The following is a 24,291-nucleotide window of genomic DNA, read 5'->3' as shown; positions in this document are numbered from 1 at the left end:
CTATATACACATGTGTATTTATAGGTACACACGTATGTACAGGTTGTCGCCCTCATTAGAAATCTTAGGTCCTTTCCGGTAGAGACTGTTTCGTTCTTCGTACCTGTATCCCCTAGCACAGTGCCTGGAATATTAATAGGATCTTAATATTGGTTGATCGATAGAAACTGCAGAGCAGGTTCCGCCAGTCTGTATTGGTAGAGGGAGTTTTCTCACTGGGAGTTTCCTACCCAGTGAAATCACAGGTCTGGTCCAAAACCAAAAAACCAACCAAAAACAAACAAACAAACAAACAAAAAAAAAACAAACAAAACCAAGGGGAAAAATCCAAAGACCAAAAGCCAAAAGTACAGTGGAAAGTGTGCTGGGTTTGCAGTCAGAAGGCCTGCAGCAGCGTCCCAGGCTCTCACATTTGGACTTCGGGCAAACCGCTTCACCCCTCTAAACCCCAGCAAAACGGGGAGAGTAATACTTGCCCTACTCGCTTCACAGGCATCTGTGGGGAAAGCGTTTTGTAAACTTGAAAGCGCTATAGAAATGAGAAATTATAATGATTCTTGCCTCTCAGTTTTCGTCTTTATAGATTGTTTTGAAAAGCCTGTACCCCCTCGGAAAACCGGGAGCACTGGTCAAGATTTCCCTTCCAATTCCGCCCCCCACCCCACTCCGCCAATTCCACGCCTTGGGAGGCAGAAATAACACTGCAGTTCCATTGCAAAGAGGCACCAAGAGAGCAAGAAAAACAAAACCACCCCCCAGCTCCTGGGGCCTACGGGATATTTGATTCTGTGGTTCAAATATCCTTCAGTAGTGAAGAAGGGCGAGATACTAGTCACAGAACGCCCCTTATCTCCTATTTCGTGTCCCGTGCCTCTCCCTGCCAGTGCCTGGGATTGCCCTGACTTCACCCTTCCGCAGACTGACAAGACGGGGGGCTGGGGGGGTTTGAGGCTGGGGGCCGGATCCCCTATTGTGACTCGTCTCCCAGCAACAGCGAAAGCGGCCGGAGCGTCCTAGCAACGCGGAGACGGTCTACCTCCAGCCCCCGCGCTCTGAGGTCCCAGAGTCTCCCCTTCTCATCCCCGCCACCCCACCCCCTTCTCCCGCACGCACACGCCTAGCCATTTCTCTTCTAGTTTGGCCAGGGCTGAGGCTGCTCTGCCATCGTGCCCTTAGGGAGCCCTAAGGCGTCTAGTTAGGGAGATTCCCAAGGGACAGGGAAAGAGGCAGGGTGCCAGAAGAAGCAAAACCAAAATAGTAGAGAGAGAAAGAGTGAGAGTAAGAGTGAGTGAGAGAGAGAGCGAGAGAGCTAGCTAGTAAAAGCAAGTGTAGAGAGAAAAAGGGAACTCCAGGAGAAAGAAGCGGTGCCCTAGGAGTGCCCAGGGGGCGTGAAAATTAATTTTAAGCGCAATATACAAGCAAAGCAAAAAGGGTACAAAAAATCACAAAGAAAAAAAAATTCAAGCAGCAAAATCCAAACTCAAGAAGTCATCGCACTGTTAAAGGAATTCGGAAGGCAAGATGTTGGATACCATCCACCCAGCCCTCCTCGAATTAGGAAAACAGGTGTTCCCCACACTGCCGTCTCTGTCTCAGGATGGTAAGAAGTCTGAAGCCTACTCCTGGGCGTTCCGAGGGGTGGGCTGATCTGTCCCTTAGACCGGAAGAAGGGATGGATAAGTGGATGGATGGCGGTGGTGGTGGAAGGGGAATTTGGTGTAGAAACAAGAATTTCCCAGATTGTAAACATGAGATGTTCTTGAGATGGAATCTTGCTTTGGATTGGCTTTAATCTAAATGGGTTCTTTTTGAAGGAGTTAAGACCATCCTAGATTCCTCCTCAGGTAATACTTGGAAAGGGGGCCGTGGCAGGACTCCGCTTTGCACTGGGGCTGTAGAATCAGTTTTAGCACGGGGAGGAAGCTCAGAGGTCATGTCCAACTCAATTATTTTTACAGTTGAGAAATAAGGTGACAGGGGCTGTAGAATTAGAGAGTTTTAGCATGGGAATGGAGCTCAGAGATCATGTCTAACTCAATTATTTTACAACTGAGAAATAAGGTCCATGATAACTAGTTCAAGGTCACAGGTAGTAAACGGTATGATTGGCTCTATATGGTTGTTTCTGTGCCTCAGGAAGGTCTTTTCTTCTTCCTTGGACCCCACGTCTGTTTGCTTTTTGTTTCTATGGCTCCTATTGTCGCACTGAGAAGAGTACTGCTTGTGGTTAAGAGGGTTGCGTTTGAGTGGTGGAAAGAGATTGACTCCCCCTATAGGTCAACAGGATACCTAGGAAGGAAATACTTTTGAGTTATTTGTGGTAGTGAAACTCTGAATGGCTCCACCCTTGGGAAAATGGCTGGCTTCGGTCCAAGGATCCTTCCTACTCTAAATCTATGATCCTGTGATCCCTTTTGTCAGAGCAGCAATTTAATGTCTACTAGATGCTTCATAAGTGCTTACTGTGATTGATCAATTGATTTAACAAGCTGAGGTATAATAAAAGGGGCATGTGGGTGTGTGTTTGGAAGAGGTCCCCACCTCTTAGCAATAGAAAACCATATTAAATTTATCAAAGGCCTGAGTTCTAATTTTGTCAATGTCAAACCGATTGACTTTTTCCTGCCTGGGTTTTGTTTACGAAATGGAAATTATTATTACACTCATGCATTTAAATACATGCTACCTCACAGGGACATTGATATTAGCAAGAAAATTCTTTGAGCAAATATTTACATTGTTCTTAAAAGTGTTATGTAAATATGTAGCACCAGTATTTGAAATTTTGAACATTTTTAAACATCATAAATACTAGCGGAGATTTAAAAAGATCAGGGAAGAATGATGTAACATTAAAATAAAAAAAATCTGAAAATCAGGAAAGGATAATTAATGTATTCCTCTTTCCCTCACTTTTTTCCCCAACCTGGGTAAGGTGCTGAAGGCACGGTTTGGACATCGGGCCTCCTTTCTGTGTACTTGTTCAGTCTTGTCTGACTATTCGTGACCACCTTTGGGGTATTCTTGACAGATACTGGAGTGGTTTGCCATTTCCTTCCCTAGTACATTTTACAGATGAGGAAACTGAGGCAAACAGGGTTAAGTGACATGACAAGCGTCACACAGCTAGTAAGTGTCTGAGGCTGGATTTGAACTCAGTAAGATAATAAGGATTACCTCTGTTTATGCCAAAGACTTTAGCAAAAGGACAGTTCTCCTTATATGGGATTTTGGGGAACTAATCCAACTCTGACTTTAGGCCCAGAACTCTATCCACTGTGCCACCTAGCTGTCCTGTGCATTAGGAACTATTAAAGGAGGGAATTTTTTTCATTCTTGTCTTTACATCCATGGCACTTCACACATAGTAGACAATAAATATTTCTTGAATTGAATAAATAATATATTCTTATTAAAAAGCACGATTAGAACAGGTCCTTTCCTTCCTTTAAGGCTTCTTTCTCCTGTGTGTTGCATAGTAGCCATCTACATTATCTGGTCCTGGCTCTTAACCCCCTACCCCATCCTATTCTTTTAAAATAATAATCTGGACAACAGGGGAATTAATTTTGCTTGACTCTGCATATTTGTTACAGGAATTTCATTTTTCATTTTTCAGTTGGAAGGTAGGTGAGAGGGAAAGAAAGTAAATGCTTATTAGTTAAAAATTAAAAAAATAAAAGTGGTCAAAAGGAAACATTGAGGATAAATCGATAGAGTTTTAATAGAAACAGATCAATAAAAAAGTTTAATAGAAACAGATCAATAAAAGAGAATGATGATTAAATGCTTTTTAAATCTGATTGATCATCTCATTCCCTTCCCCCTCCCTCACCATCCCAAGGAGAGGAGTGTTAGTGTGGGAAGGAACTTCAAATTTCAGCAAAACAGGTCAAATAAGTCTCATCACATTGTCCATCTTTTGCCTTTGATCAGAGTGCCTCGATCAGGTGTCTATGATGGGTTTGTCACTCAGACTCTTATTTAGTCTGTTTTCCTGTGCTTGGTCAGTATTTCCACCAGTGAATAAAAGTTCTAAGTTTAAGAATAAAAGTTTCCTGAGGGTAAGTAATTAAGGCATTTTTTGCTTTGGCTTTAACCTCCAGGTCCAAGCATATTTCTATTCTAAGCACACAGTGTGTACCCCATACCTCCTTTTTTTTTTTTTAAACAAGTTTTTATTGATGTATTCTGTTACTTACCTCATCATAACTGTTCCCTGTATCTCTTTCCTTTCCCCTCCCGGAGAGTCATCTCATATAACAAACAGTGTTTTTTTAAAGAGGAAAAAAAATCAGTACATTTGTAAGCTCTGGGCATACAAATACAAGTAAGCTAGACCCTTGCTGCTCTCAAGAGCCTTCCATTCCAAGGAGGAACACAACAAATAAAGCAGAGCTAGAAAAGACAGTGGTCTATGCCAGTTGTTTTGGAAAAGGTTGGGAGGTTTTGAGGCAGCCGGTTTGGGGGCATGATAAGGGGAAGTTCACTTATGAAAGTCCAGGGTCTCAGGCTCAGGGGCCAGGGTTCCAGGGGAATAGGGTTGAGGAGGAAGGCCTGGTTACCTTAACCTTCTTGGGCCCAAGCTTTCTTTACTGTAAAATGAAAGACTTGAACTAAAGAGCTGCTCTAGGTTTCAATTTGTGACTCTGTGATACTGAGACATATTGAAAATGGAAAAAAAACTGTATATAAAAGACATAATCAAGGATTGTTCCGGGGGCAGTGATTCTCAGTGACTTTTCACTGTGGTTGGTTTGGTTTTGCCATAACCACCATTGTGTTCTGAAAAGTGCTGTCTGAATTGAGATTCTAATGAAAGGGTAAACTGAAGCAGATCTCTGCGCAAGATAACATCTATTAACAGGGACATGCTTCCTGTTAATAAATGGGTCTGTGTCTTGCCTCTATTTAAGCCAAAAACTCCAGCAAAAAGACGATTCTCCTTATATGGGATTTTGGGGGAATGAAGAAGAAAGAACAGAGTAGATGACATCATGGAATTAAGGACAAGATGACTGGTTACAGAGCTGAAATGCAGGGAACAACATGACTGGTTGGAAGTTTGGTAATGGGGATTAGCAATGACTCCCCTTCTTCTTGAACAAGACTAAGAAGTGCTTGTTGTCTGAGTGTAGGTGAGAGATGGTAGCCCAGGCAAACCAGACATCCTTGAAGGGTTGCTTGGTGGAAGAAAGATATCAGGCCCAAACACTCTTGCCTTCTCACACATTCTCCAAGGTCAGTTAAATTCCTTGAGTTATGAGAGCTGGATTTTTAAACTTAACCTATTATAGGACAGATGAACTTTGAACTGAGTTCAGAGACAAAGAACCATGTCTTAAAGCAGTTATAGGACAAAATTACTTGATTGTAAATAGAATCAATAAGAAAATCATATGAGATCAATTTTAATCTTCTCAATTCCTCCCTTTCGATCTTGAGAGACAAACACATCTCATTGATTAGTTACCTGCAGTCTAATCTACAAGATCTTTAACATACTCATTATCAGTAGCTGGGTACACCTAAGTTTCTCTGGTGGAAGTTCAGAACAGGCTTTAGCACAGTTACTAATGTAAAGTTGAAAAGGAATAACAAGACATATCAATCACAGCACAAGACATAGTAAAAATATCTAAAATGATAGACTGAATTTAGAAGGGAGATTTTCAAATCAATTAAGAAAACTCAGGGGGCAGCTAGGTGGCGCAGTGGATAGAGCTCCAGCCTTGAAGTCAGGAGGACCTGAGTTCAAATCCGGCCTCAGACACTTGACGCTTACTTAGCTGTGTGACCCTGGGCAAGTCACTTAACCCCCATTGACAAAGCAAAAAAACAAACAAAAAAAACCCAACAAAAACCACAACACACTTTTAGGGGCAGCTAGGTGGTGCAGTGGGTAGAGCACTAGCCCTGGAGTCAGGAGCACCTGAGTTCAAATTCGGCCTCAGACACATAACACTTACTAGCTGTGTGACCTCTGGGCAAATCACTTAACCCCATTGCCTAGCCAAAAAAAAAAAAAGAAAGAAAGAAAAGAAAAGAAAACTCAGGAAACATAGATACTTGTGAAGCAAAAAGCCAAAGTAATACAATAATGATCATTAATATTAACTAAAATCAAGTCTCCTGGTATCCCAGCAACCCATTACCAAAGTTCATTTTGTCAGCCCAGTTCATCTTGGAGCTCAGCTATCCCATGCAGTCTGGTCTGGTCTGGTCTGTTCTGGGAGTATCTTCTAAGTCTTGAGGGCAGCTCCAAAGTGGTCTCCTCCCAGGTAGGCTTGCTTCTCTGGTTCCTATTGCTTGTAGACATTCTTGGGTGTTCTTGCTAGTCTTTTACTAAACCAGATCTCAGTGTACTTTAGTATGACTTCTTAAACATCACTTCTCCAATAATTAATTAAAACCAGCTTAAACTTTGTAATTCTGATAACATTAAATTGGGAAGCCATAGTTCACTTGAAACTTTAGAGAATTTCAGTTTTTAAAATACTCTTTGCTGTTTCTATCTTTATCTAAACTGTGTACCTGACATAAACACTCCAACAACAAGCTAAAGGAAGAATCTTTAAAAAAAAAATGAGAATCTGAATAATGAATAAATGAGTCCTTCTGGTTAAAGATTTTAATATTTACCAAAGTAGACACAGAAACTAGGGCCAAGTGCTTTTTAACACTAGCATTGACTCCATTATCGTTTAACTTTCTACGATGTAAGTTCTATGATGTAACTGTTGCACTAACATATTTAAGAAATTCAAATACAAACTGAAAAATCAAAAGCTAAATATTTTAAAATACCACAGAAGGAATAACTCTTAAAACCTTCCAAATTACATATATATAATTACATATTACATATATTACATACATATATATACATATATTCATTTGATCTTGTTTTTTTCAAAACTTTTACTCAACTTTTTACTTTTTACAATTTCACTTTGTTAATTATTTAGAACTCAGAATTTAAATGCCATTTAATTTAAATTAATTCCAATTCAATTCACTTCCCCTCTTAGGAGAATTAGAGACTGATAAGAATTTAGTGCTCACATAAAAATAAAGATTACAGAGCACTTTTTGTAAAAAGATGACCTCTAATACACAGATGATTTTACTTAAAAGTGACCAAGTTAACTTGTAGCAAAAAGTCCTGGGATGCGATATGTAAATACACTAAGTAACTAATTCCGAACTATATACAAAGAACAGTGCACATCAAATGAGTTATCTATACTAAAACATGTTTACAGCACAGGACATGCTCTACAGTGTTAATCCCAAATTAAATAATAAACCTATACAAAATTGACTTCTCCTTTGAGATATTCCATAAGTTACTCTCCATTAAGAAAACTGATTGCACTGAAATTCTTTTCTTTAAAACAAATCTGAACCAGTAGAACATTGTACATAGTAACAGCCACAATGTTCCATGACTATCAAGTCTTATCTCTTCTTAGCAATGCAAGGATCTAAGACAATTCAAAAGACTCATGATAGAAAATGCTGTCCACATTCGGAAAAAGAACTATGAAGTCTGAATGCAGATGGAAGCATATTATTTGCTCTCTCTCTTTTTTTTTGTTTCTCCTTTCTTGTGTTTTCTTCCATTTATTCTAATTATTTTTTACAACATGACTAATGTGAAAATAGGTTTAATATGAATGTATATGTAGAGCCTATATCAAATTGCACACTATCTTGGGGTGGGGGGAGGGGGGAGTAGGGAGAAAATTTGGAACTCAAAATCTTATGCAAGTGAATGTTTTGCAAACTAAAAATAAATAAATACATTTTAAAAAATATAATTGGCAAACGTTTAACAAAATAAATAAAAATTCAATACAACATTAAAAAAAACAAATCTGAAGATGTTTCTCATTTTAACTTGAACTAATTGATTCTTATTTTGGTCCCAAACAAACTCTCACATAATTGTTTAATTATTCTGAAAAATTTCAGGGCTTTTCCCAGTACGCAAATAAAGGTAATTATAAACAGGTAGACGACAAGGCCAAATGCTCTTTTATTTAGTTGTTCGGGATGTGGTATTGATTATAGTCTCAGATTGAAAACAGAAGGAGTTGCTAAGATATTTCAAGAACAAGATTCATTATAAAAATCACAGCTTAACTCACCCTGATTAGAGAGGTTTGCCATGAGTGGAAGAAACAGGGACATGATTTTAACACCATCCATCCTTATCCTCCGGGCCCAAACTCAAGGGCACAGAATGATGTAGCACATGTGTGACAGGATAAAGTTCCTCAGTTCTATTGGATTTCAGGTAAGAATAGTTTAAGCAGCCAAGTGTAATCAGGGGTGGGAAACCTACAGCCTCAAGACCACATGAGGTCCTCTTAGGTCCTCAAGTGCTGCTCTTTGACTTCAGGATTCAGTTCACATGTGGCCTCGAGGCCGAAGGTTCACCATCCCTTATGGCAGGACACCACAGCCAGGTTCAGAATTAATTAAGTGGGAAGATTTCTTGATGGAAAATTGAATTAAGAGGGTCCAACCTTAGCTTTCCCAAGGTTACCCTCCTCACCTTTTTCCCAGGGACAGATATCTACTGGCCTTAGATCTCAGATGTCATTCCCATTGAGCTACTGGTGTTTTTTCTTTAAGTGTGAAACATTAGTTCAAGGATACAACAAACCTGAAAAATGAAGCTCAAAAAGAAAATTCAGGGTCCCAAAAGGTTTCACCTCAAATAGGAAAGTCTCACTAATCATAGTAGGGCTGGACACAATTGTTATCAATCATCTCAAGTTATTGCAGTAAGATAGCTTCCAAATAAAAATTTATCAGGCTTTCAAAAAAATCACACAAAAGATTTTTACTCACCTTTCCCTTCTTCTAACATTTTCCTTTCTAAAATACAGCTTAAAACTCTTCCTGATGTAAAAAGGCAGTCATTAGAATTTAATAAAGTAATCACATTTTGTAAATTTACATAGATAGTGAATATATGATAGTTTACTAATTACGTTAAAGCAAATATATATAATATATATACTATAAATATATGTATATTTCCAAGACTAGAGTCTGTTAAGACTAAGTTGATAAAAAGATGTAACTTTAGTGTAGATTATTCCAAAAATATTTCCACAACTAGCACAACAACAAATCATTTCTATACTATAAACATACTTTCAAAAAAAATCCCCTCCCCCTTTATTTCAGGAGTGTTTTATGCTGGAGAATGGGATCCTGTTGTCTAAATAAACCAATACATAAATTTTTCACAAGGCTGATAATGATTCACAACCTCGCTGAAGTTGGCTGGTTTACAAATAAGGACTTTTTTTTTTTAAATGAGGTCTTTTTTCCACTCCCTTTTTCTTTTCCGTAATGTGAGCAATTATTATTCTTGTCTTTTAAAATCTACCTAATTAAATACTTAATAGGTTTTTAACATCATGACAATAGCTTCTAAAACTTAATTAATAATTCTCAGCATATAAATTAAAAGGAGTTAAAATCTCCAATGATATGAAATTGCCATTCCCTTAACAGCATTCCTTATACAATGGTTTCTCAGAATTCACAATACAAGAAAATTTAGAAATATGATAATAATAATCACACCTTGAATTTAAAACAAAACTTAACACTAATCAGATGATATTAATTTGGTCAAATGCATTTAAAAATTACCTTTATACAGGAATACATTCATACTACTACAAGTGGCTTTTAAAATCACAATGTTTATAGGTTGGAAAGGTATTTCACAAAAGATCCAATTAGAAAAAATTAACATATACAGAGGCCAAATGAATCACAAAAGACAAATAAGGTTTTACTGGTTTAAATTCAATGTTAGGTTAACTCAAAATTTGCTGGGCTAAATTGTATATGCCATTGATTAAAAAAAAAAAAACAAAAACAAAACCTTATTCCATAAGATCTCAGGAATCAGCATTTCAAATCCTAAAGAGATTTCTGCTATATCAAAATCACAGTAAAAACATCATTATCTATTGCATTTCCAAATGACCAGTTTCAAACAATTTACATTATTCTTTCTACAATTGAATCTGCAACAAAAAAATCTGTAACCCAAAAGAATTCAGATCAAAAAAGAATTTACAATTTGAATAATAGTTCTTTTAAAATGAATTACCAAATATGTTAGGCACTTTATATCCATGTTACAGATTGATAAACTGAGATAACTTGCTTAATAGCACACAATTAAATTTTCAGATCCATGCATTTCCCCAATTTGTCTTAATGCCAAATAATACAATAAATTCTAACTTATAAGCGTCTAATCAGGAGAGACACATTTCACTTAAAATGAGACCCGAATAAATCCAATTACCCCCTGGATCTATCTTCCAAATGGTATCACACAGAATCTCAATTTATAATTTCAATCATTTAGTATTATATTTTACATAAGGGCTATTTGTTCCAAATGTTAAATATTGTAGGGTCCACTATTTCTAGCTAATCTGTGCCAAAGAATTTAAAAGTGGCAGTCTGGTAGTAGGTTTAATCTACCCCAGTCATCCCTCTAAAGAGCACATTTTTATGTAGTTCAAATCTGAATTCTGTAAGTTCAAAAAGAGTCCATTGCTTATCAATTCACTCATAGCTCTCTATAACTTTTCCCTACATACTTCAAGATCAAACTGCATTTTTTAAAATTGCTGTAGTTCCTAATTAAAAACAAAAACAAAAACCAAGCCATAACGTTTCATACAACTTTCCCACTTAAACAAAGCCAAAACTTCTTCAAAACTTTCTGTCAACATACTTAAACCTTCTTTTCATTGTTATTATGACATCACATGTCATTGGTCTTCTTCAAGAACAAAGGATAGAAAACGACAATACATCTCTCCTGTGGTATGAAAACCCACATCTTCCTTATTACTTTCACACGCATCCCTTAAAACTTCTTTTATTTTGTTCACTCCCTAAATTCTCCTTATTCCAATAGTATCTCACACTATTATTCTCTAATCGTCACTGAGTTTCTCCTTAAAAATTTAGTAAATGTTGTTAAAACTAATGATATTAAGGCTTTTACTCTCAAAGTGCAATATGGACTATTAATAGGCCTGTAACAGTTAAACTGTTGAGTCATTGCTGATTCTGCTATTCCCTGAGAGGTGGAAGCAGCTACAATCCTTTTAGCAACGAGAATAATTTTTAACAGTTTACAAACACTTGGTCTATTCAAATAACAATTAAATTCTAGTAACTTCACGAAAGTAACGCAAAGCATTTATCTGAGCAAATATCACTTACATTTCAAGGTGCTTTCCTAAATAAACTTCTCTTTTTGTGGGCAGAGAACATTTAAAATGTGAAATGCATCTTTTTAAACTTACAAGTTTCTCTCTAATCAGAAAAATAACCTTCCTTTCTTGGGTGTAAAACAATAAATCTTTCATTTTGGGTGGAGGTGTTCTTATTTCTCTTAAATTCCAAAGAACATTTATCTCAAAACTTGCTATACTATTTGTTTCAGCATTTATAAAAGCATATAAACCAAAATCTGGAGATGCATAGTAGAGAACTTATATTTCAGTCACAAATTTGGTTTCTAATTCACTTCTGATATCATAAATTTCTACCGTTTGAGGAGAAAAAATTCCTTTGACTTCTTATCTATCTCTCCCTTTGCACCTCCAAAGCTCCTCAGAGTACAGGAATGCAAAGTGAAAGAGACTTGTTCTGAAGTCTTAACTAAAAAAAAAAAAAAAATCACAGGATACAGAGTGGTTTTTCTTTCTGAGTTTCATTTGCCTAATTTTCTGAAAGTATTCTTAATAAAATGGAACAGACAAACCATATGCAGGCAGTTGTAGATACACAGACAGAGGCCAACAAACACACCTGTGAGAGATAGTGGCGTCAATATTTCTTTCCTGGGGAAGCATTAGTTACTAGCCTTTTGACTAGTTAGTTCACCTGATAATTTATCTCCTCTGCTTAAAGCAATCTTTGATTGGTGCAATTTGACTAAATGCCACTGATGGGTTATACATATTGCCTTACTCTGTTTGATCGTTGAACTGCTATTTCAAACCCAGAAATTTAGAATCAATTTGGTTTGTCCTTCTGTGGGACCCTGACTCAGGAATAAAGTCAATAAATCCTTTCCCCCCCCTCACAAGACATACACTGAAAAAAAAAAATAGACAGTTCCTGGGTAGGAATTTTGATCCCTCAATCCTTAAAGCATGCCATTGGAACTCGATGTCTACTTTTTGTGGTTGGAAACAGTTCCCCAGTATCTTAAGGTCAGAAAACTGTCATCCCATCTGGTGCACACTCAAATAATAATTTTTCTCTTCTCACCTCTGTAGCCTGTTTTAAGAGATATTCTTCAATGGAGATGCATCTTCATGAAGGGAACCCACAAAGGATGGCTTGGGCTTTTTTATGACTTTCTCTATTTATTGACAATTAAGTCCAAATTCAAAAGCTGCAACCAATACAAATAGAAACACTCAGAACATACATAAATCATACAAGACTCACCCTTTTTTTGTCTAGAGAAGATCTGAAATTGTTGTGAATAGGGAGAGAGGCAATCTTAACTCCAGAGTCTCTTAACAGAAACTCTCCCTTTGTGGAAAATTTGTTCCACTTGGGGCCCAGTAGAACGGAGGAGGTTCTGATAAGGATTTGGGTAGGAAAGTTCTTCCCTCCCTATATTACCACTTCAACCATCTGTTGTGATTGAGATTTTAACAAAAAGGTAAACTGAGGCAGATCTCCAAGCAATATGTAACATTCATTAGCAGGAGCATGCTACCTGTCAATAAATGGGTCAATGGATTGTCTCCATTAATGTCAAAGACTCCGAGCAAGAAGACAGTTCCCCTAATATAGAGTTTTGGGGAGTACAGAACAAAGAACAGAACAGGGTAGTTGACATCATGGAATTAAGGGCAATGTGATTGGTTACAGGGTTGAAGCACAGAGAACAACATGATTGGTTGGAAGTTTGGTAATGGGGACTAGAAGGGGGGGATCTTCCCCCTTCTTCTCTCCTGATACTAAGAAGTGCTCATTCCTTCTCTGAGTGCTGCTGTGAGATAGCGGCTCCAGCTTTTGGGAAGTCAGACATCCTTGAAGGATAGCTTGGTGGAATAAGATAGCAGGCCCAAACTCCCTTGCTTTCTCACACATGCTTCAAGGTCAGTTAAATTTCTTGAGTCAGGAGAGCTGGATTTCTAAACTTAACCCAGTACAAGCCAGCTGAACTCTGAAGTAAGTTCAGAGACAAAGAACCATGACTTAAGCAGTTACCGGACAAAATCAATTACTTGTAAATAGAATCAATAAGAAAATGATACAGGATCAATTTTAATCTTCTCAGTGTCAAGCAGCATGATATATATTTCTTTTTAAAATTAAAGGCAATCAAAACTAGTTTTGTTTGGAGAATTTAGTGAGATATGGCAGGACCTCTGGGGGCCTTAGAACCCCAGTGCTGGAAACCATTCTTTATATAGAATGTTCTGTGGTTATATAGAGCCATTCTATATATAATGGCTCTAAATAGGCATCTCCTTGTGGCCATTGCATTATTCTCCAAGGGGTTCTTTCCCCCTTTCCAGTGGGGAAAAAAAGCAAATTATGGTCTAGAAGAATATTTATTCTTCCCTTCCATAACTTTGTTAATTAGAAGTTTCATTGAGCCAAGTAACAGGGTTGGTTTTAATTGATTCAGCCCCACCCTGAATAATACCTCTTCAGGTCGATTCAACAAAAAGTAATCAAGTTGCTAATAAGAGTCTGTCAAGTCGTGTTTTAGTTGAAAGAAGTGTATTATTTCTCTTGGCACTTATTAAAATCACTTTTTCAGAAAAAGCTTTTGAGAAAATACAACACCTATTTATGCTAAGAACACTAAAAACATAGGAACAAATGGATCTCTCCATATATGGCAAATAGTATCTCTCTAAAAAGAAGAGTCAACAGGGTATGTAATAGAAATAAACTAGAGAATGTAAACAAGGATATCCATTATCAACTCTACTATTTAACATAGCACTGGAAATGGCAGGTCTAGCAATAAGACCAGGAAAAGAAAGTGAGGGAATACATAAGCCAAGAGGAAACAAAATTATCACTTTTTGCAGTGATGTTATGTCTATATAGAGAACTGGAGACAAAGGTAGGATATAAAATAAGTCCACATAAATCATTAACCTTTCTGTAAATTACCAGTAAAACTCAGCAGGAAGAGAGAGAAATTCCATTCAAAATAACTACAAAATATATAGAATGTTTAGGATTCTACCTATTATGACTCACACAGGAACTAAATGAATTCAACTACAAAGCACTCTTTATAGAAATGACAGATCTAAATAACTGAGGATATATTTAATAGCTCAAGGTCGGGGCCATTCAGTCTGATTACAAATGACAATACTGAGTAAGTTACTTTACTTATTCAGTACCGTAACAATCCAATTATCCAAGGAAAAAATATTTTAGACCCTTCCCCTTAGAATCTTCCAAATAAAAAAAGAAAAACTATACATTCTATCTCCTATATGCTATACATACTATAGACCTTATATACTATTTGCCACAGCCCTTGTAATACATAAATATAGTCTGGCAAAGTAAATCCATGTGTTTTCCATGTCCAAAAGTGTGTGTGTCATTGTTGACCTTGAGCCCGTCCCTTCTCCATCCAGAGGGAGGTAGCGTGCTTCATCAGTTCTCTGGAGTTGAGGCTGCTGCATCAATTGATGTTCTGAAGTCTTTCCACGTTGTTCTTACAATGTTGTGCTGCTGTAGAAATTGTTCTCTTGGTTCTGCTTGCCTAATAAGGCACCTACGTGGCATAGTGGATGGAGTACTGGGCCTAGAAGATCTGAGTTCAAATCCAGCCTTAGACACTTACTAGCTGTGTAACTCTGGGCATGTTACTTAACCCCTATTTGCCTCAGTTTCTTCAACTGTAAAATGAGGATAATAATAGTACCTACCTTCCAGAGTGGTTGTGAGGATCAAATGAGATCATAATTATAAAGTGCTTAGTACAGTGCTTGACACATAGTAAGTGCCATATAAATGTTAGCTATTATTATTTTTAGCTATTCTCCTTCTTCACCCTCTATCAGTTCATAGGATTCTTTCTCCAGTTGATGGGCACCCCTTTTGATTCCAGTTTGCTACAACAGAAAGAGCTTCTATATGTTTGTATGTGTGTATAGGCTATAGATGTATATGCATATATGATATGTGTACATATACATATATAGGGCATGTACATTGTATTGTGTACATGTGTATATGTATATACATACAGACACATACTATATAGATATACACATGTACTTAACACAAATATACACACAGATCCCCAAAAGAGCAACAAAAGAGGAAACAGATCCATATGTTAAATAAGCATACATACAAAAAATATATAAATATAAAATCTATACAGATATATTTAACATTGGGCTCTGTTTCTTCTTTTATTTCTGTCTCTGGGGATTTAGGCCTAGAACTGTTATTAGTAGGTCCTATGGTATGCACAGTTTAGTGACTTTGGGGGCATTATTTCCTATTCCTTTTTAAAATCATTGAACCAGTTCAATGCTCCTCCAGCAGTGTGCCATATGCCTGTCTTCTCACAACTTCTTCAACAATTGTAATTTTCTGGGTTTTTTTTTATCATTTTAAAAATAATATAAGTATAAAATGGAACCTCAGTTTGTTAGTTTGCATTTCCCTAATTAATAGTGATATGCATAATTTATTCATGTGGCTATAGAATTCTTGGTTATCTTTCTTTGAAAATTGCCTGCTTTGGTACCTTGGCCATTTATCTATTGGGGAATGGCTATTTTTGATTTGAATATATTTATTATTTGAATATACTTGAATCATTTCAAAAATATGTCACGGATAATAGACCATTATCAAAGAAACTTGTTGCAAAGAATTTTCCTAGTTAACTACTTCTTCTATTGCTTCTCAATACGGCTAATTTTAGCTATATTGATTTTGTTTATGCAAAATCTTTTTAATTTGTACAGTCAAAATCACCAATTTTTATCTTCTGTAATCTTTTCCTTGTCAGGCTATGAACTCTTCCTTTATCTGTAGTTGTGAAAGGCATTTTCTCTCATACTAACCTAATTTGTTTGTGATATTCATACTTTTATGTCTAGATTTGCATCCATTTAGAGTGTATTGTGGTATATGGTATGGATTCTTGGCCTAAACCTAGAATCTGTCAGGCTGCTTTTCAGTTTTAAACATTTTTGTCCAACAGTGAGTCCTTACCCAAAAGCTTCAGTCTTTGGGATTATCAAACATCGTACTACTACATTCATTTTCTTCCGTATATTGTGTGTCTAATCTGTTCCATGAAGTGACTCCTGATTACTGCTTTGTAATACAGTTTGAGAGCTCATACTGCTAAGCCCCCTTCTTAACGTCCTTTTATTTCCTTTGAGAATCTTGATCTTTTATTCCTCTAGATGAATTTTGTTCCCATTTTTTTCTAGTTTTCTAAAGTAATCCTTTGGTAGTTTGGTGTATGCCTAAAAAAAGTAAATTAATTAAGGTACTTCTTGTTGTTGAATTGTTTCACTTGTGTCTGACTCTCTGTGACCCCATTTGGGGTTTTCTTGGCAAAGATACAGGAGTGGTTTGCCATTTTCTTCTTCAGCTCATTTTACAGATAAGGAACTGAGGCAAACAAGGTTAAATGACTTGCCTAGGGTCACACAGATAGTAAGTGTCTGAGGCCAGATTGGAACTCAGGTCCTTCTGCCTCCAGCGCTGGTAGTCTATCCCCTGTGCCACCTAACTGCCCAATTTACATAGTAGTGTCATCTTAAACATATTTGTACGTATCATCCATCTGCAATTAATATCTCTCCAATTATTTAGATCTGCCTTTATATTTATTTGAAGAGTGCTGTAAAGTTGTATTTATACAGTAGAAGGGGAAGTGAATAAGCATATTTTGTGCCAGGTTCTGTGTGAAGAGCTTTTTCCAAAAATTATCTTATTTGGTTCTTAACAACATCCCTGGGAGACAGTTGCTATTATTATCCACATTTTACAGTTGAGGAAAATGAGGCAAAATAGAGGTTAAGTGACTTGCTCAGGGTTATGCAAATAGGAGATGTCTGAGTCTGGATTTGAACCCAGGTTGTCCTAACTCCAGGCCCAGTTCCCCCATCAGACCCTGCCACCAGCCTCCTCCTTGTATGTGAGTCTTGGTAGGTGGACTCCTAAATGTTTTCTATATGCTCCATCTATTTAGAATGAAATGTCTCTCATCTCTTCCTGTTGGATTTTTTTTTTGGTTCATAATTTATATAGTTTTCTTTAATATCTTGTTATTTTGGTTTAGTTATTGTTTCAGTTATTTTTTTTTTTTAGCTGACTCGCCTGGATTCTTTGTGTAGGTCATCATATAGTTTGCAAAAAGTAATAATTTTGTTTCCTCTTTCCTTATGTGTGTTCCCTTAATTTCTTTTTCTTGTCTTTTCATTGCAGTTAGCATTTCTAGTGCTATGTTAAATAACAGTGTTACAATGGATAGCCTTACTTTAGTGTAAAGGTCTCTAGTTTATCTCTGTTATGTGTCCTACTGGTTCTTGGTTTAAGATAGATACTACTTATAATATTAAGGAGAAGTACATTTATTCCTATTTTTTCAGTGTTCTTAGCAGAAATGGGTGCCATCTTTTGTCAAAAGTCTTTTCTCTATCTCCTGCTGTAATCATGTGATATTATTTTTTCTTATTATGGTCAATTACACGTATATTTTTCATAATATAGAACCAACTTTGTATTCTTGGTATATATCCTAAGTGGTCATAATGTATAGGTTTTTTCTGGGTTGGATATTTGCATGCATATTCTTTAGAAACATTTATGTATAGTTTTCTTTCTAAGTTGTGGTCCTCTGGTTTAACTATCAAGACAACATCTGTATCATAAAAGGCCTTTGGGAGAGATCCTCTCTTTTCCTATTTTCATGAAGAGTTTTTGTAACATTGGAATTGTTCTCTGAATGTTTAATAGAATTCACATGTAAATCAATATGGAATTGATGTTTTCTTTCTTTGGATGTTTAGTGTTCAGTTATTCTACCCCCCACACTGTCATTTAAATATTTTTTCTCTTAATCTGAGTATTTTATAATTTTGTAGGCATTAATTTCATTTAAATTATTAGTTTGGAGGCATATTATTGGGCAAAAGAATTTCTAATAATTTTCTTCATTTGTTATGATTTCTTCTTCAATTTTTATGTTTATGCTGATTATTCCTATATTTATATATCTAGCCTTAGTATCTTTCCTGAGCTTTAGACTTAACATCACCAATTGCCTTTTGGATATCTTGAATTGGATGTGCCATAGGCATATCACATTTATCACATGCAAAAGAGAACTCATAATCTTTCCTCCTTAAACTGTCCTCTATTCCCCATTTTCCTGTTACCGTTGAGGGCACCACCATCATCCTAGTCACCCAGACTCACAACTTCTGCACCATCCTCAATTCCTCACTCTTTCTCACCCTTCATAGCAAATTTTTGCCAAGTCTTACTGTTTCTATCTTCCCAATCTCTCAGCTATACCCTCTTCTCTCCACTCACATAGCCTGGTACCATGCTGGTGTAGACCTTCATCACTTCATGCCTGGACTATTGCAATTGCCATCTGGTTGCACTTCTGCCTCAAGTCTCTCCCAACTCCAATCCATTCTCGACTTAGCTACCAAAGTAATTTTCCTAAGTGGAAGGTCTGACCAGATCACCTTGCTACTCAATAAATTCCTATGACTCTCTATCACCTCTGGGGTCACATATAAAACCACACGTTTAGCATTTAGAGCCTTTCACAACCAGTCCCTTCCTACCTTTTCAGTCTTCCTATTCTTACCACTCTATGAGTTCCATTATCCTGCCACTCTGATCTTCTTGCTACTTTTCACAAATGCCACTCCATCTCCAACTCCTTGATTTTGTACTGGCTGTCATCCAAGTCTGGAATGCTCTCCTTCCTTAGCTCTCTCTCCTGAATTTTCTAGTTTCCTTTAAGACTCAGCTCAGATCCCACCTTCTGTAGGAAGCCTTTTCTCCTCCATTACTCCTAGTACCTTCCCTCTAAGACTACCTTCCACATATACTGTATATCTATTGTATGTATGCGGTTATTTGTATGTTGTCTCTTTCATCAGAATGTGAGCTCTTTGAGTGAAGCGGCTGTGTTTTTGTCTCTCTGTGCATGCTGAGCACTGAGGACAGTGCCTGACACATAGTAAGTGCTTAATTAATGAATGCTGATTGAGTGACTTTTTTTCTGATAGAGGCAATTTGGTTTTCCTTTCTATTTTTTTAAATCAGACTAGCTAATTATTTATTATGTTTTTAAAAAATATCTTCTCATTTTATTTATCAATTAATTTTTTTTCAGTTTTGTTATTCTCTTCTTTTTTTTTTTTCACAGTTTTAATTTTGGCACTAAGCTGGGGCTTTTTAATTTGTTGACTTTCTAGGTTTTTAGTTCCATACTCAATTCACTGGTCTTTCTGTTTGTTTTTTTTTTATTTTTGATGAAAGCGTTTAGAAACATAGTTTTCCTCTCAGGACTGCTTTGGCTGCTCCTATACACTTTGATATGTTGGCCAACTGTTTTCATTTTGTTTGATGAAATTTTCTATTGTTTTTATGATTTATTTTTTGACCCATGAATTTTTTTTAATTAAGACATTTTGTCTTCAATTAGTTTTTATTCTTCCTTCAAATAACTTTTTGAATATAATTTTTAATATTTTTGCTTATAGGTATTTTTATGAAGTTTTTATACTCTGCTGTAGGGTCAATTTTTGTAAACATGCTATGTACAACTGTGAAATGTATAGTTCTTTCTGTTTGCATTGAGTAATTGTCAGAGGTCTAGCTTATCTAACTTGTTAAACTTTTATATTCAGATTCTTGATTTATTTCTTCTTTATCTTTTGGTTAGATTTATCTAGATATGATTTCCCTAACCATTATAGTTTTACTATCTTTTTCCTTATAGTGAGTTGATTAACTTTTCCTGTAAATATGTAGATGATGTTTAGCACATATGTATTAAATATTGATATTCATTGTTTATGTTGGCTTTAAGTGTAATGTAGTTTCTCTATTTATCCTTTTTAATCTAGTCTAATTTTATTGTTGCCTTGTCTGAGATTATGATTATTACTCCTGCTTTTCTGAGTTCACTTGAAACATAATAAGGTTTGATCCAGCCCCTTTAACTTTATTTACATCTTTCTGTTTCAAGTGTGTGTGTTGTGTTTTAAAATAAATAGTATATTGTTAGATTCTGTTTTCTAATCTATTTTGCTCTCCTCTTTTATGGGTGAGCTCATCCTATTACATTCATCATTATGATTAATTGTGTGTCCTACCAGGGGTGTCCTGGAGCCAATGGCTCATGAGAGCCAGTAGTTAAATTTTCAGTGTGAGGCTTTGTGCCTCCGAAATTGGCAAATGTTACAAATCAGGGCTATTTTTCTTTCTTTTTTATTGTCTATAGTTAAAAAAATGGCAGTGAATATGTTAATAATGCAGATTAAACTTGAGAAGTATATCACTACTGATTTTTTTTCTTTTGGAGAATGGTAGCTAAACATTTATCAGCATGCCTTGATCCTATCTTTCTATGTTTTCCTTTCTCTTTGATCCTGCTCTCCCTCTTTACAATGAAGAAGAGGACGTTGAAAGAAAGGGAATGTGCTGAACATTAGTGATCTGTGCTTTATGGAATTATTCTTGCATTGCAATATTCTTTTTCTCATCTAGTCCCCCATCATGAGTTCTTGGTCACTCAGACTGTAAGCATTTATTGAATGTTACTTTGTTCCAGGCACTGTCCTAAGTGCTGGGGATGCACAGAAAGGTAAAAACACAGTCCCTGTCCTTAAGGAGTTTATAATCTAATGAAAAAGACAACACGCAAATAACTATGTACCTATAGTTCTACATACCTGTAAGAGACAATGCAGTATAAATGGATGGTAACCAGAGGGAAGGCCCTAGCAGTAGAGGGTAGGGAAAGGCCTTCTATAGAAAAAAAGTGAGATTTGAGCTGAGGAAGCTAGGAAAGCCAGGAGACAGAGGTGAGGAAGGAGAACATTCCAGGCTTGGGTGACAATCAGTGCAAAGTCAGCGAGTTGGGAAATGGAGGGTCACACATGAGGGACAGTAAAGAGGTCAGTGTAGCTGGATCACAGAATGAGTAGAGAGGAGTAAAATATAATTAGCCTGGAAAAAGGTAGGAAGAGGCTGGTTTTGAAGTGCTCTAAATGCCAAACAAATGGTTTTATGTTTGTCCCTAGAGGTAACAGGGAATCACTGGAGTTTTTAAAGTTTCAAGATGACACTTCAGGGAAATTATTTCAGCAGAGCGGAGAATGGATTAGAGTGGGGAGAGACTTGAGGCAGAGTCCAACATAGAGCTATTGTAATAGTCCACACACATGAAGATTTCTTCCTTCCTTCCTTCCTTCCTTCCTTCCTTCCTTCCTTCCTTCCTTCCTTCCTTCCTTCCTTCCTTCCTTCCTTCCTTCCTTCCTTCCTTCCTTCTTTTCTTTAATCCTCTTCACATATCTCCTCCAAATATGTAGTTTGTTTTGCTTATGACTAATCCTTTCCCTCAATTTACCTTCTCTGTCCTTTTCTTAGCTCTCCCTGTTCCCACCTGATTCCTTCATGAGTTCAATGTGTTTGTGTATCAAACTCTGTCTGTTCAGCTCTGTGTATATTCAATCCTACCTTGTTTGGTTCGTATGAAAGTGGTGTTCATATGTAGCCTGCTTCCTCCAATCCTTCTTCCCTGTTTGTATAGTCTTCTTGTGCATCCTGAATATATGAGATAACACCTTTTACCTCCTCTCTCCCTCTTTCTTCCCTAGTGCATTCCTTTTTCATTCTCTTTTTTGTCTTTTTCTCTCTTAAAGTCATTAAAACATAAAACTACTCCCAGCACTTCTAAATTCTTTATTCCCTTGATATCCTTTGAATTTATTACCCTTTTAAGGACTTGTTTGTTTCTTCTTCCTCTATTAGAATATGAACATTTTATCATTGCGTGATTCCTCAGATGTGTTTACCTTTTATGTTTCTCTTGACTCTTGTGTTGGCATTTCAAAGTATTTATGTAGCTTTGGTCTCTGTGTACCTGGAATTTTTTTGTTTCTTTTCATTTCCAGGAAGGAAAGTTCTTGCCACCTAAATAGTACTTGGCACTGTCAAATAGTTCAACACCAGAAACTCAAATGATTTTTATCAATGGAAATGATGTTAAAGAATAAACATTAACATCTGCTTGTCTGTTGCACTCTAAGGATCATGGGACTTTTCCATGTGACTTGTTGTCTCTCAGCTCCTTGAGGGCAGGGATGGTCTTTTCTACTTGTATCCTTAGTGCTTAAGACAATGTTTTGCCCATAGTATGTGATTAATAAGTGTTTCATTCATCCATCCAATTATTAAAGATCCACTTTTCCTCTCATGTAACTTTCAGTTATTAGCTTAGACTCATATCTGTTGAAGCAGATTTAAAAATGACTTAAGTTCAAAGTAATTTTGCCCTTCAAAATATAGCTATGCAATGTCTCTTGATGCTGCCCTCAGTTAGACAGCAAAACTTCTCTAATAATGGGCTGACTGGGGAGTGAGGGGTTAGGCAGGGGGCAGGTGTTGGGATTCTAGGCCTGGGCTAGGAAAAATAAGTGCTTAGCACATAGTAGGTGCTTAATAAATATTTTTTGACTATTTACTGACTGATTACGGAGTCTCTGGAACTGTTCCATGCCCTCATGCCATGAACAGCAGGATACCAGGAAATATAAGGATCAGGTTAGTCAACTCCAGGTATTTATGAGAAGCAAGATTAAATCTCCCCAAAGCAGTCTTTAATAGAAATTTTAAAATGACACAATTAGAAATCAGTAAAAGTCCTATATGACCAAAATATAGCAAAGTGGCAAGTGTAAGAACCATCAATTCTTTAGTTTTTTGGGGTTTTTTTTCTCTCTCAGTGCTCCAGCTAGTAGGTCAAGTACCAAATATAAAAACATAGTTCTATACCTCTCCACTTATCTGTTTGGAGGTCAGCTTTCATGATGTATCCTGCAGGTGCATGGTTTTGAAGATATGAATTACAAATGGTGATGACACTGGTCACTATAGCTACAGTGTTACCTCAGGTGTCTGGAGTCTCCTGTTACCTTTTCCTCTCCCTGTCTCTTCTCCTCTCCTCTCCTTCTCCTGAAAGATCCTCAGAAACTCCTACCTATTGGGAGAAATCTCACCCTCTGGATTCTTCATCTCAAATCAGTCTCTTCTGAAACTGGGAAGAAATACAACTCTCAGAGTACCTGGAAGGGTCATTAAATTATACTGAGCTTTGATGGGCAAGTTATTCTTGGTTGTAGACTTTTAGATTTTGCCTTCTGCAATGATATTTCAAGCTTTCTTCTTCTTTATAGTCATAACTGCCAGGTCTTATATGATCGTGACTTGGTATTTGAACTCTTTCTTTTTAGCTGATAGCGGTATTTTTTATTTGAGCTGAAAGCTCTGAAATTTGACTGTGACATTCCTAAGAGTTTTCATTTGAGAGTTTCATTTAGGAAGGAACCATTGGATTATTTCTATATCATTTTGCCATCTGGCTCTAATAGGCCTAGGGAATTTTCATTCATGATTTCTTGAAATAAGATATCTTGGCTTTTTAAATGGCCAAGGTTTTTACACAGTCCAATTCTTAGATTTTTTCTCCTTGACATATTTTGTGTTAGTTATTTTTGATACCAGACATCTCCTAGGAGATACAAGGGCAGCTATAGGTGGTGTAGTAGATAGTCTGTCGGGCCTGGAGTCAGGAAGACTCACCCCTTTTTTTTTTTTTTTCAAACAAAAACATTTCTATCAGCAATCTTTTTTATTATAGCAAAGAACTGCAAGCTAATGGAGTACAATCAATTGAGCTCAACAAATTATGGTATATAGATGTAGTAAGATATTAGTGCACCATCAGAAATGACCAAAACTTGGGAAGATTTGTATGGACTGAGGCAGAGTGAAGTAAGAACTAGGAGAGCAATTTATACAAGATCAAGCATGGCAAAGATTAGCCACAATTCCAGAGGAACTATGATGAAGCATTCTACTCTTTTCTGATGTTTTTGGTCATAACTTAATTTAGTTCTTCTTCTTCTTCTTCTTCTTCTTCTTCTTCTTCTTCTTCTTCTT

General features: G+C 36.6%; 1 protein-coding gene across 1 annotated transcript in view; it reads left to right on the top strand.

The window, feature by feature from the left end:
* The first annotated feature begins 1,086 nt into the window (after positions 1-1,086).
* The window catches only part of CCDC81 (coiled-coil domain containing 81), a 71,176-nt gene continuing 47,971 nt past the window's right edge, over positions 1,087-24,291 (top strand). Inside the window, exon 1 of the mRNA XM_027848295.1 lies at positions 1,087-1,600. Within this exon, the coding sequence (XP_027704096.1) occupies positions 1,522-1,600 (79 nt within the window). The 5' untranslated portion in view covers positions 1,087-1,521. The remainder of the gene's footprint in view (positions 1,601-24,291) is intronic.

The sequence above is a fragment of the Vombatus ursinus genome, unplaced genomic scaffold (genome assembly GCF_900497805.2).
Source record: "Vombatus ursinus unplaced genomic scaffold, bare-nosed wombat genome assembly UNPS02005659.1, whole genome shotgun sequence".
In the NCBI taxonomy this organism is placed as follows: domain Eukaryota; kingdom Metazoa; phylum Chordata; class Mammalia; order Diprotodontia; family Vombatidae; genus Vombatus; species Vombatus ursinus.
Note: the sequence above shows the minus strand (reverse complement) of the source record. Positions and strands in the feature narration are given on the sequence as shown.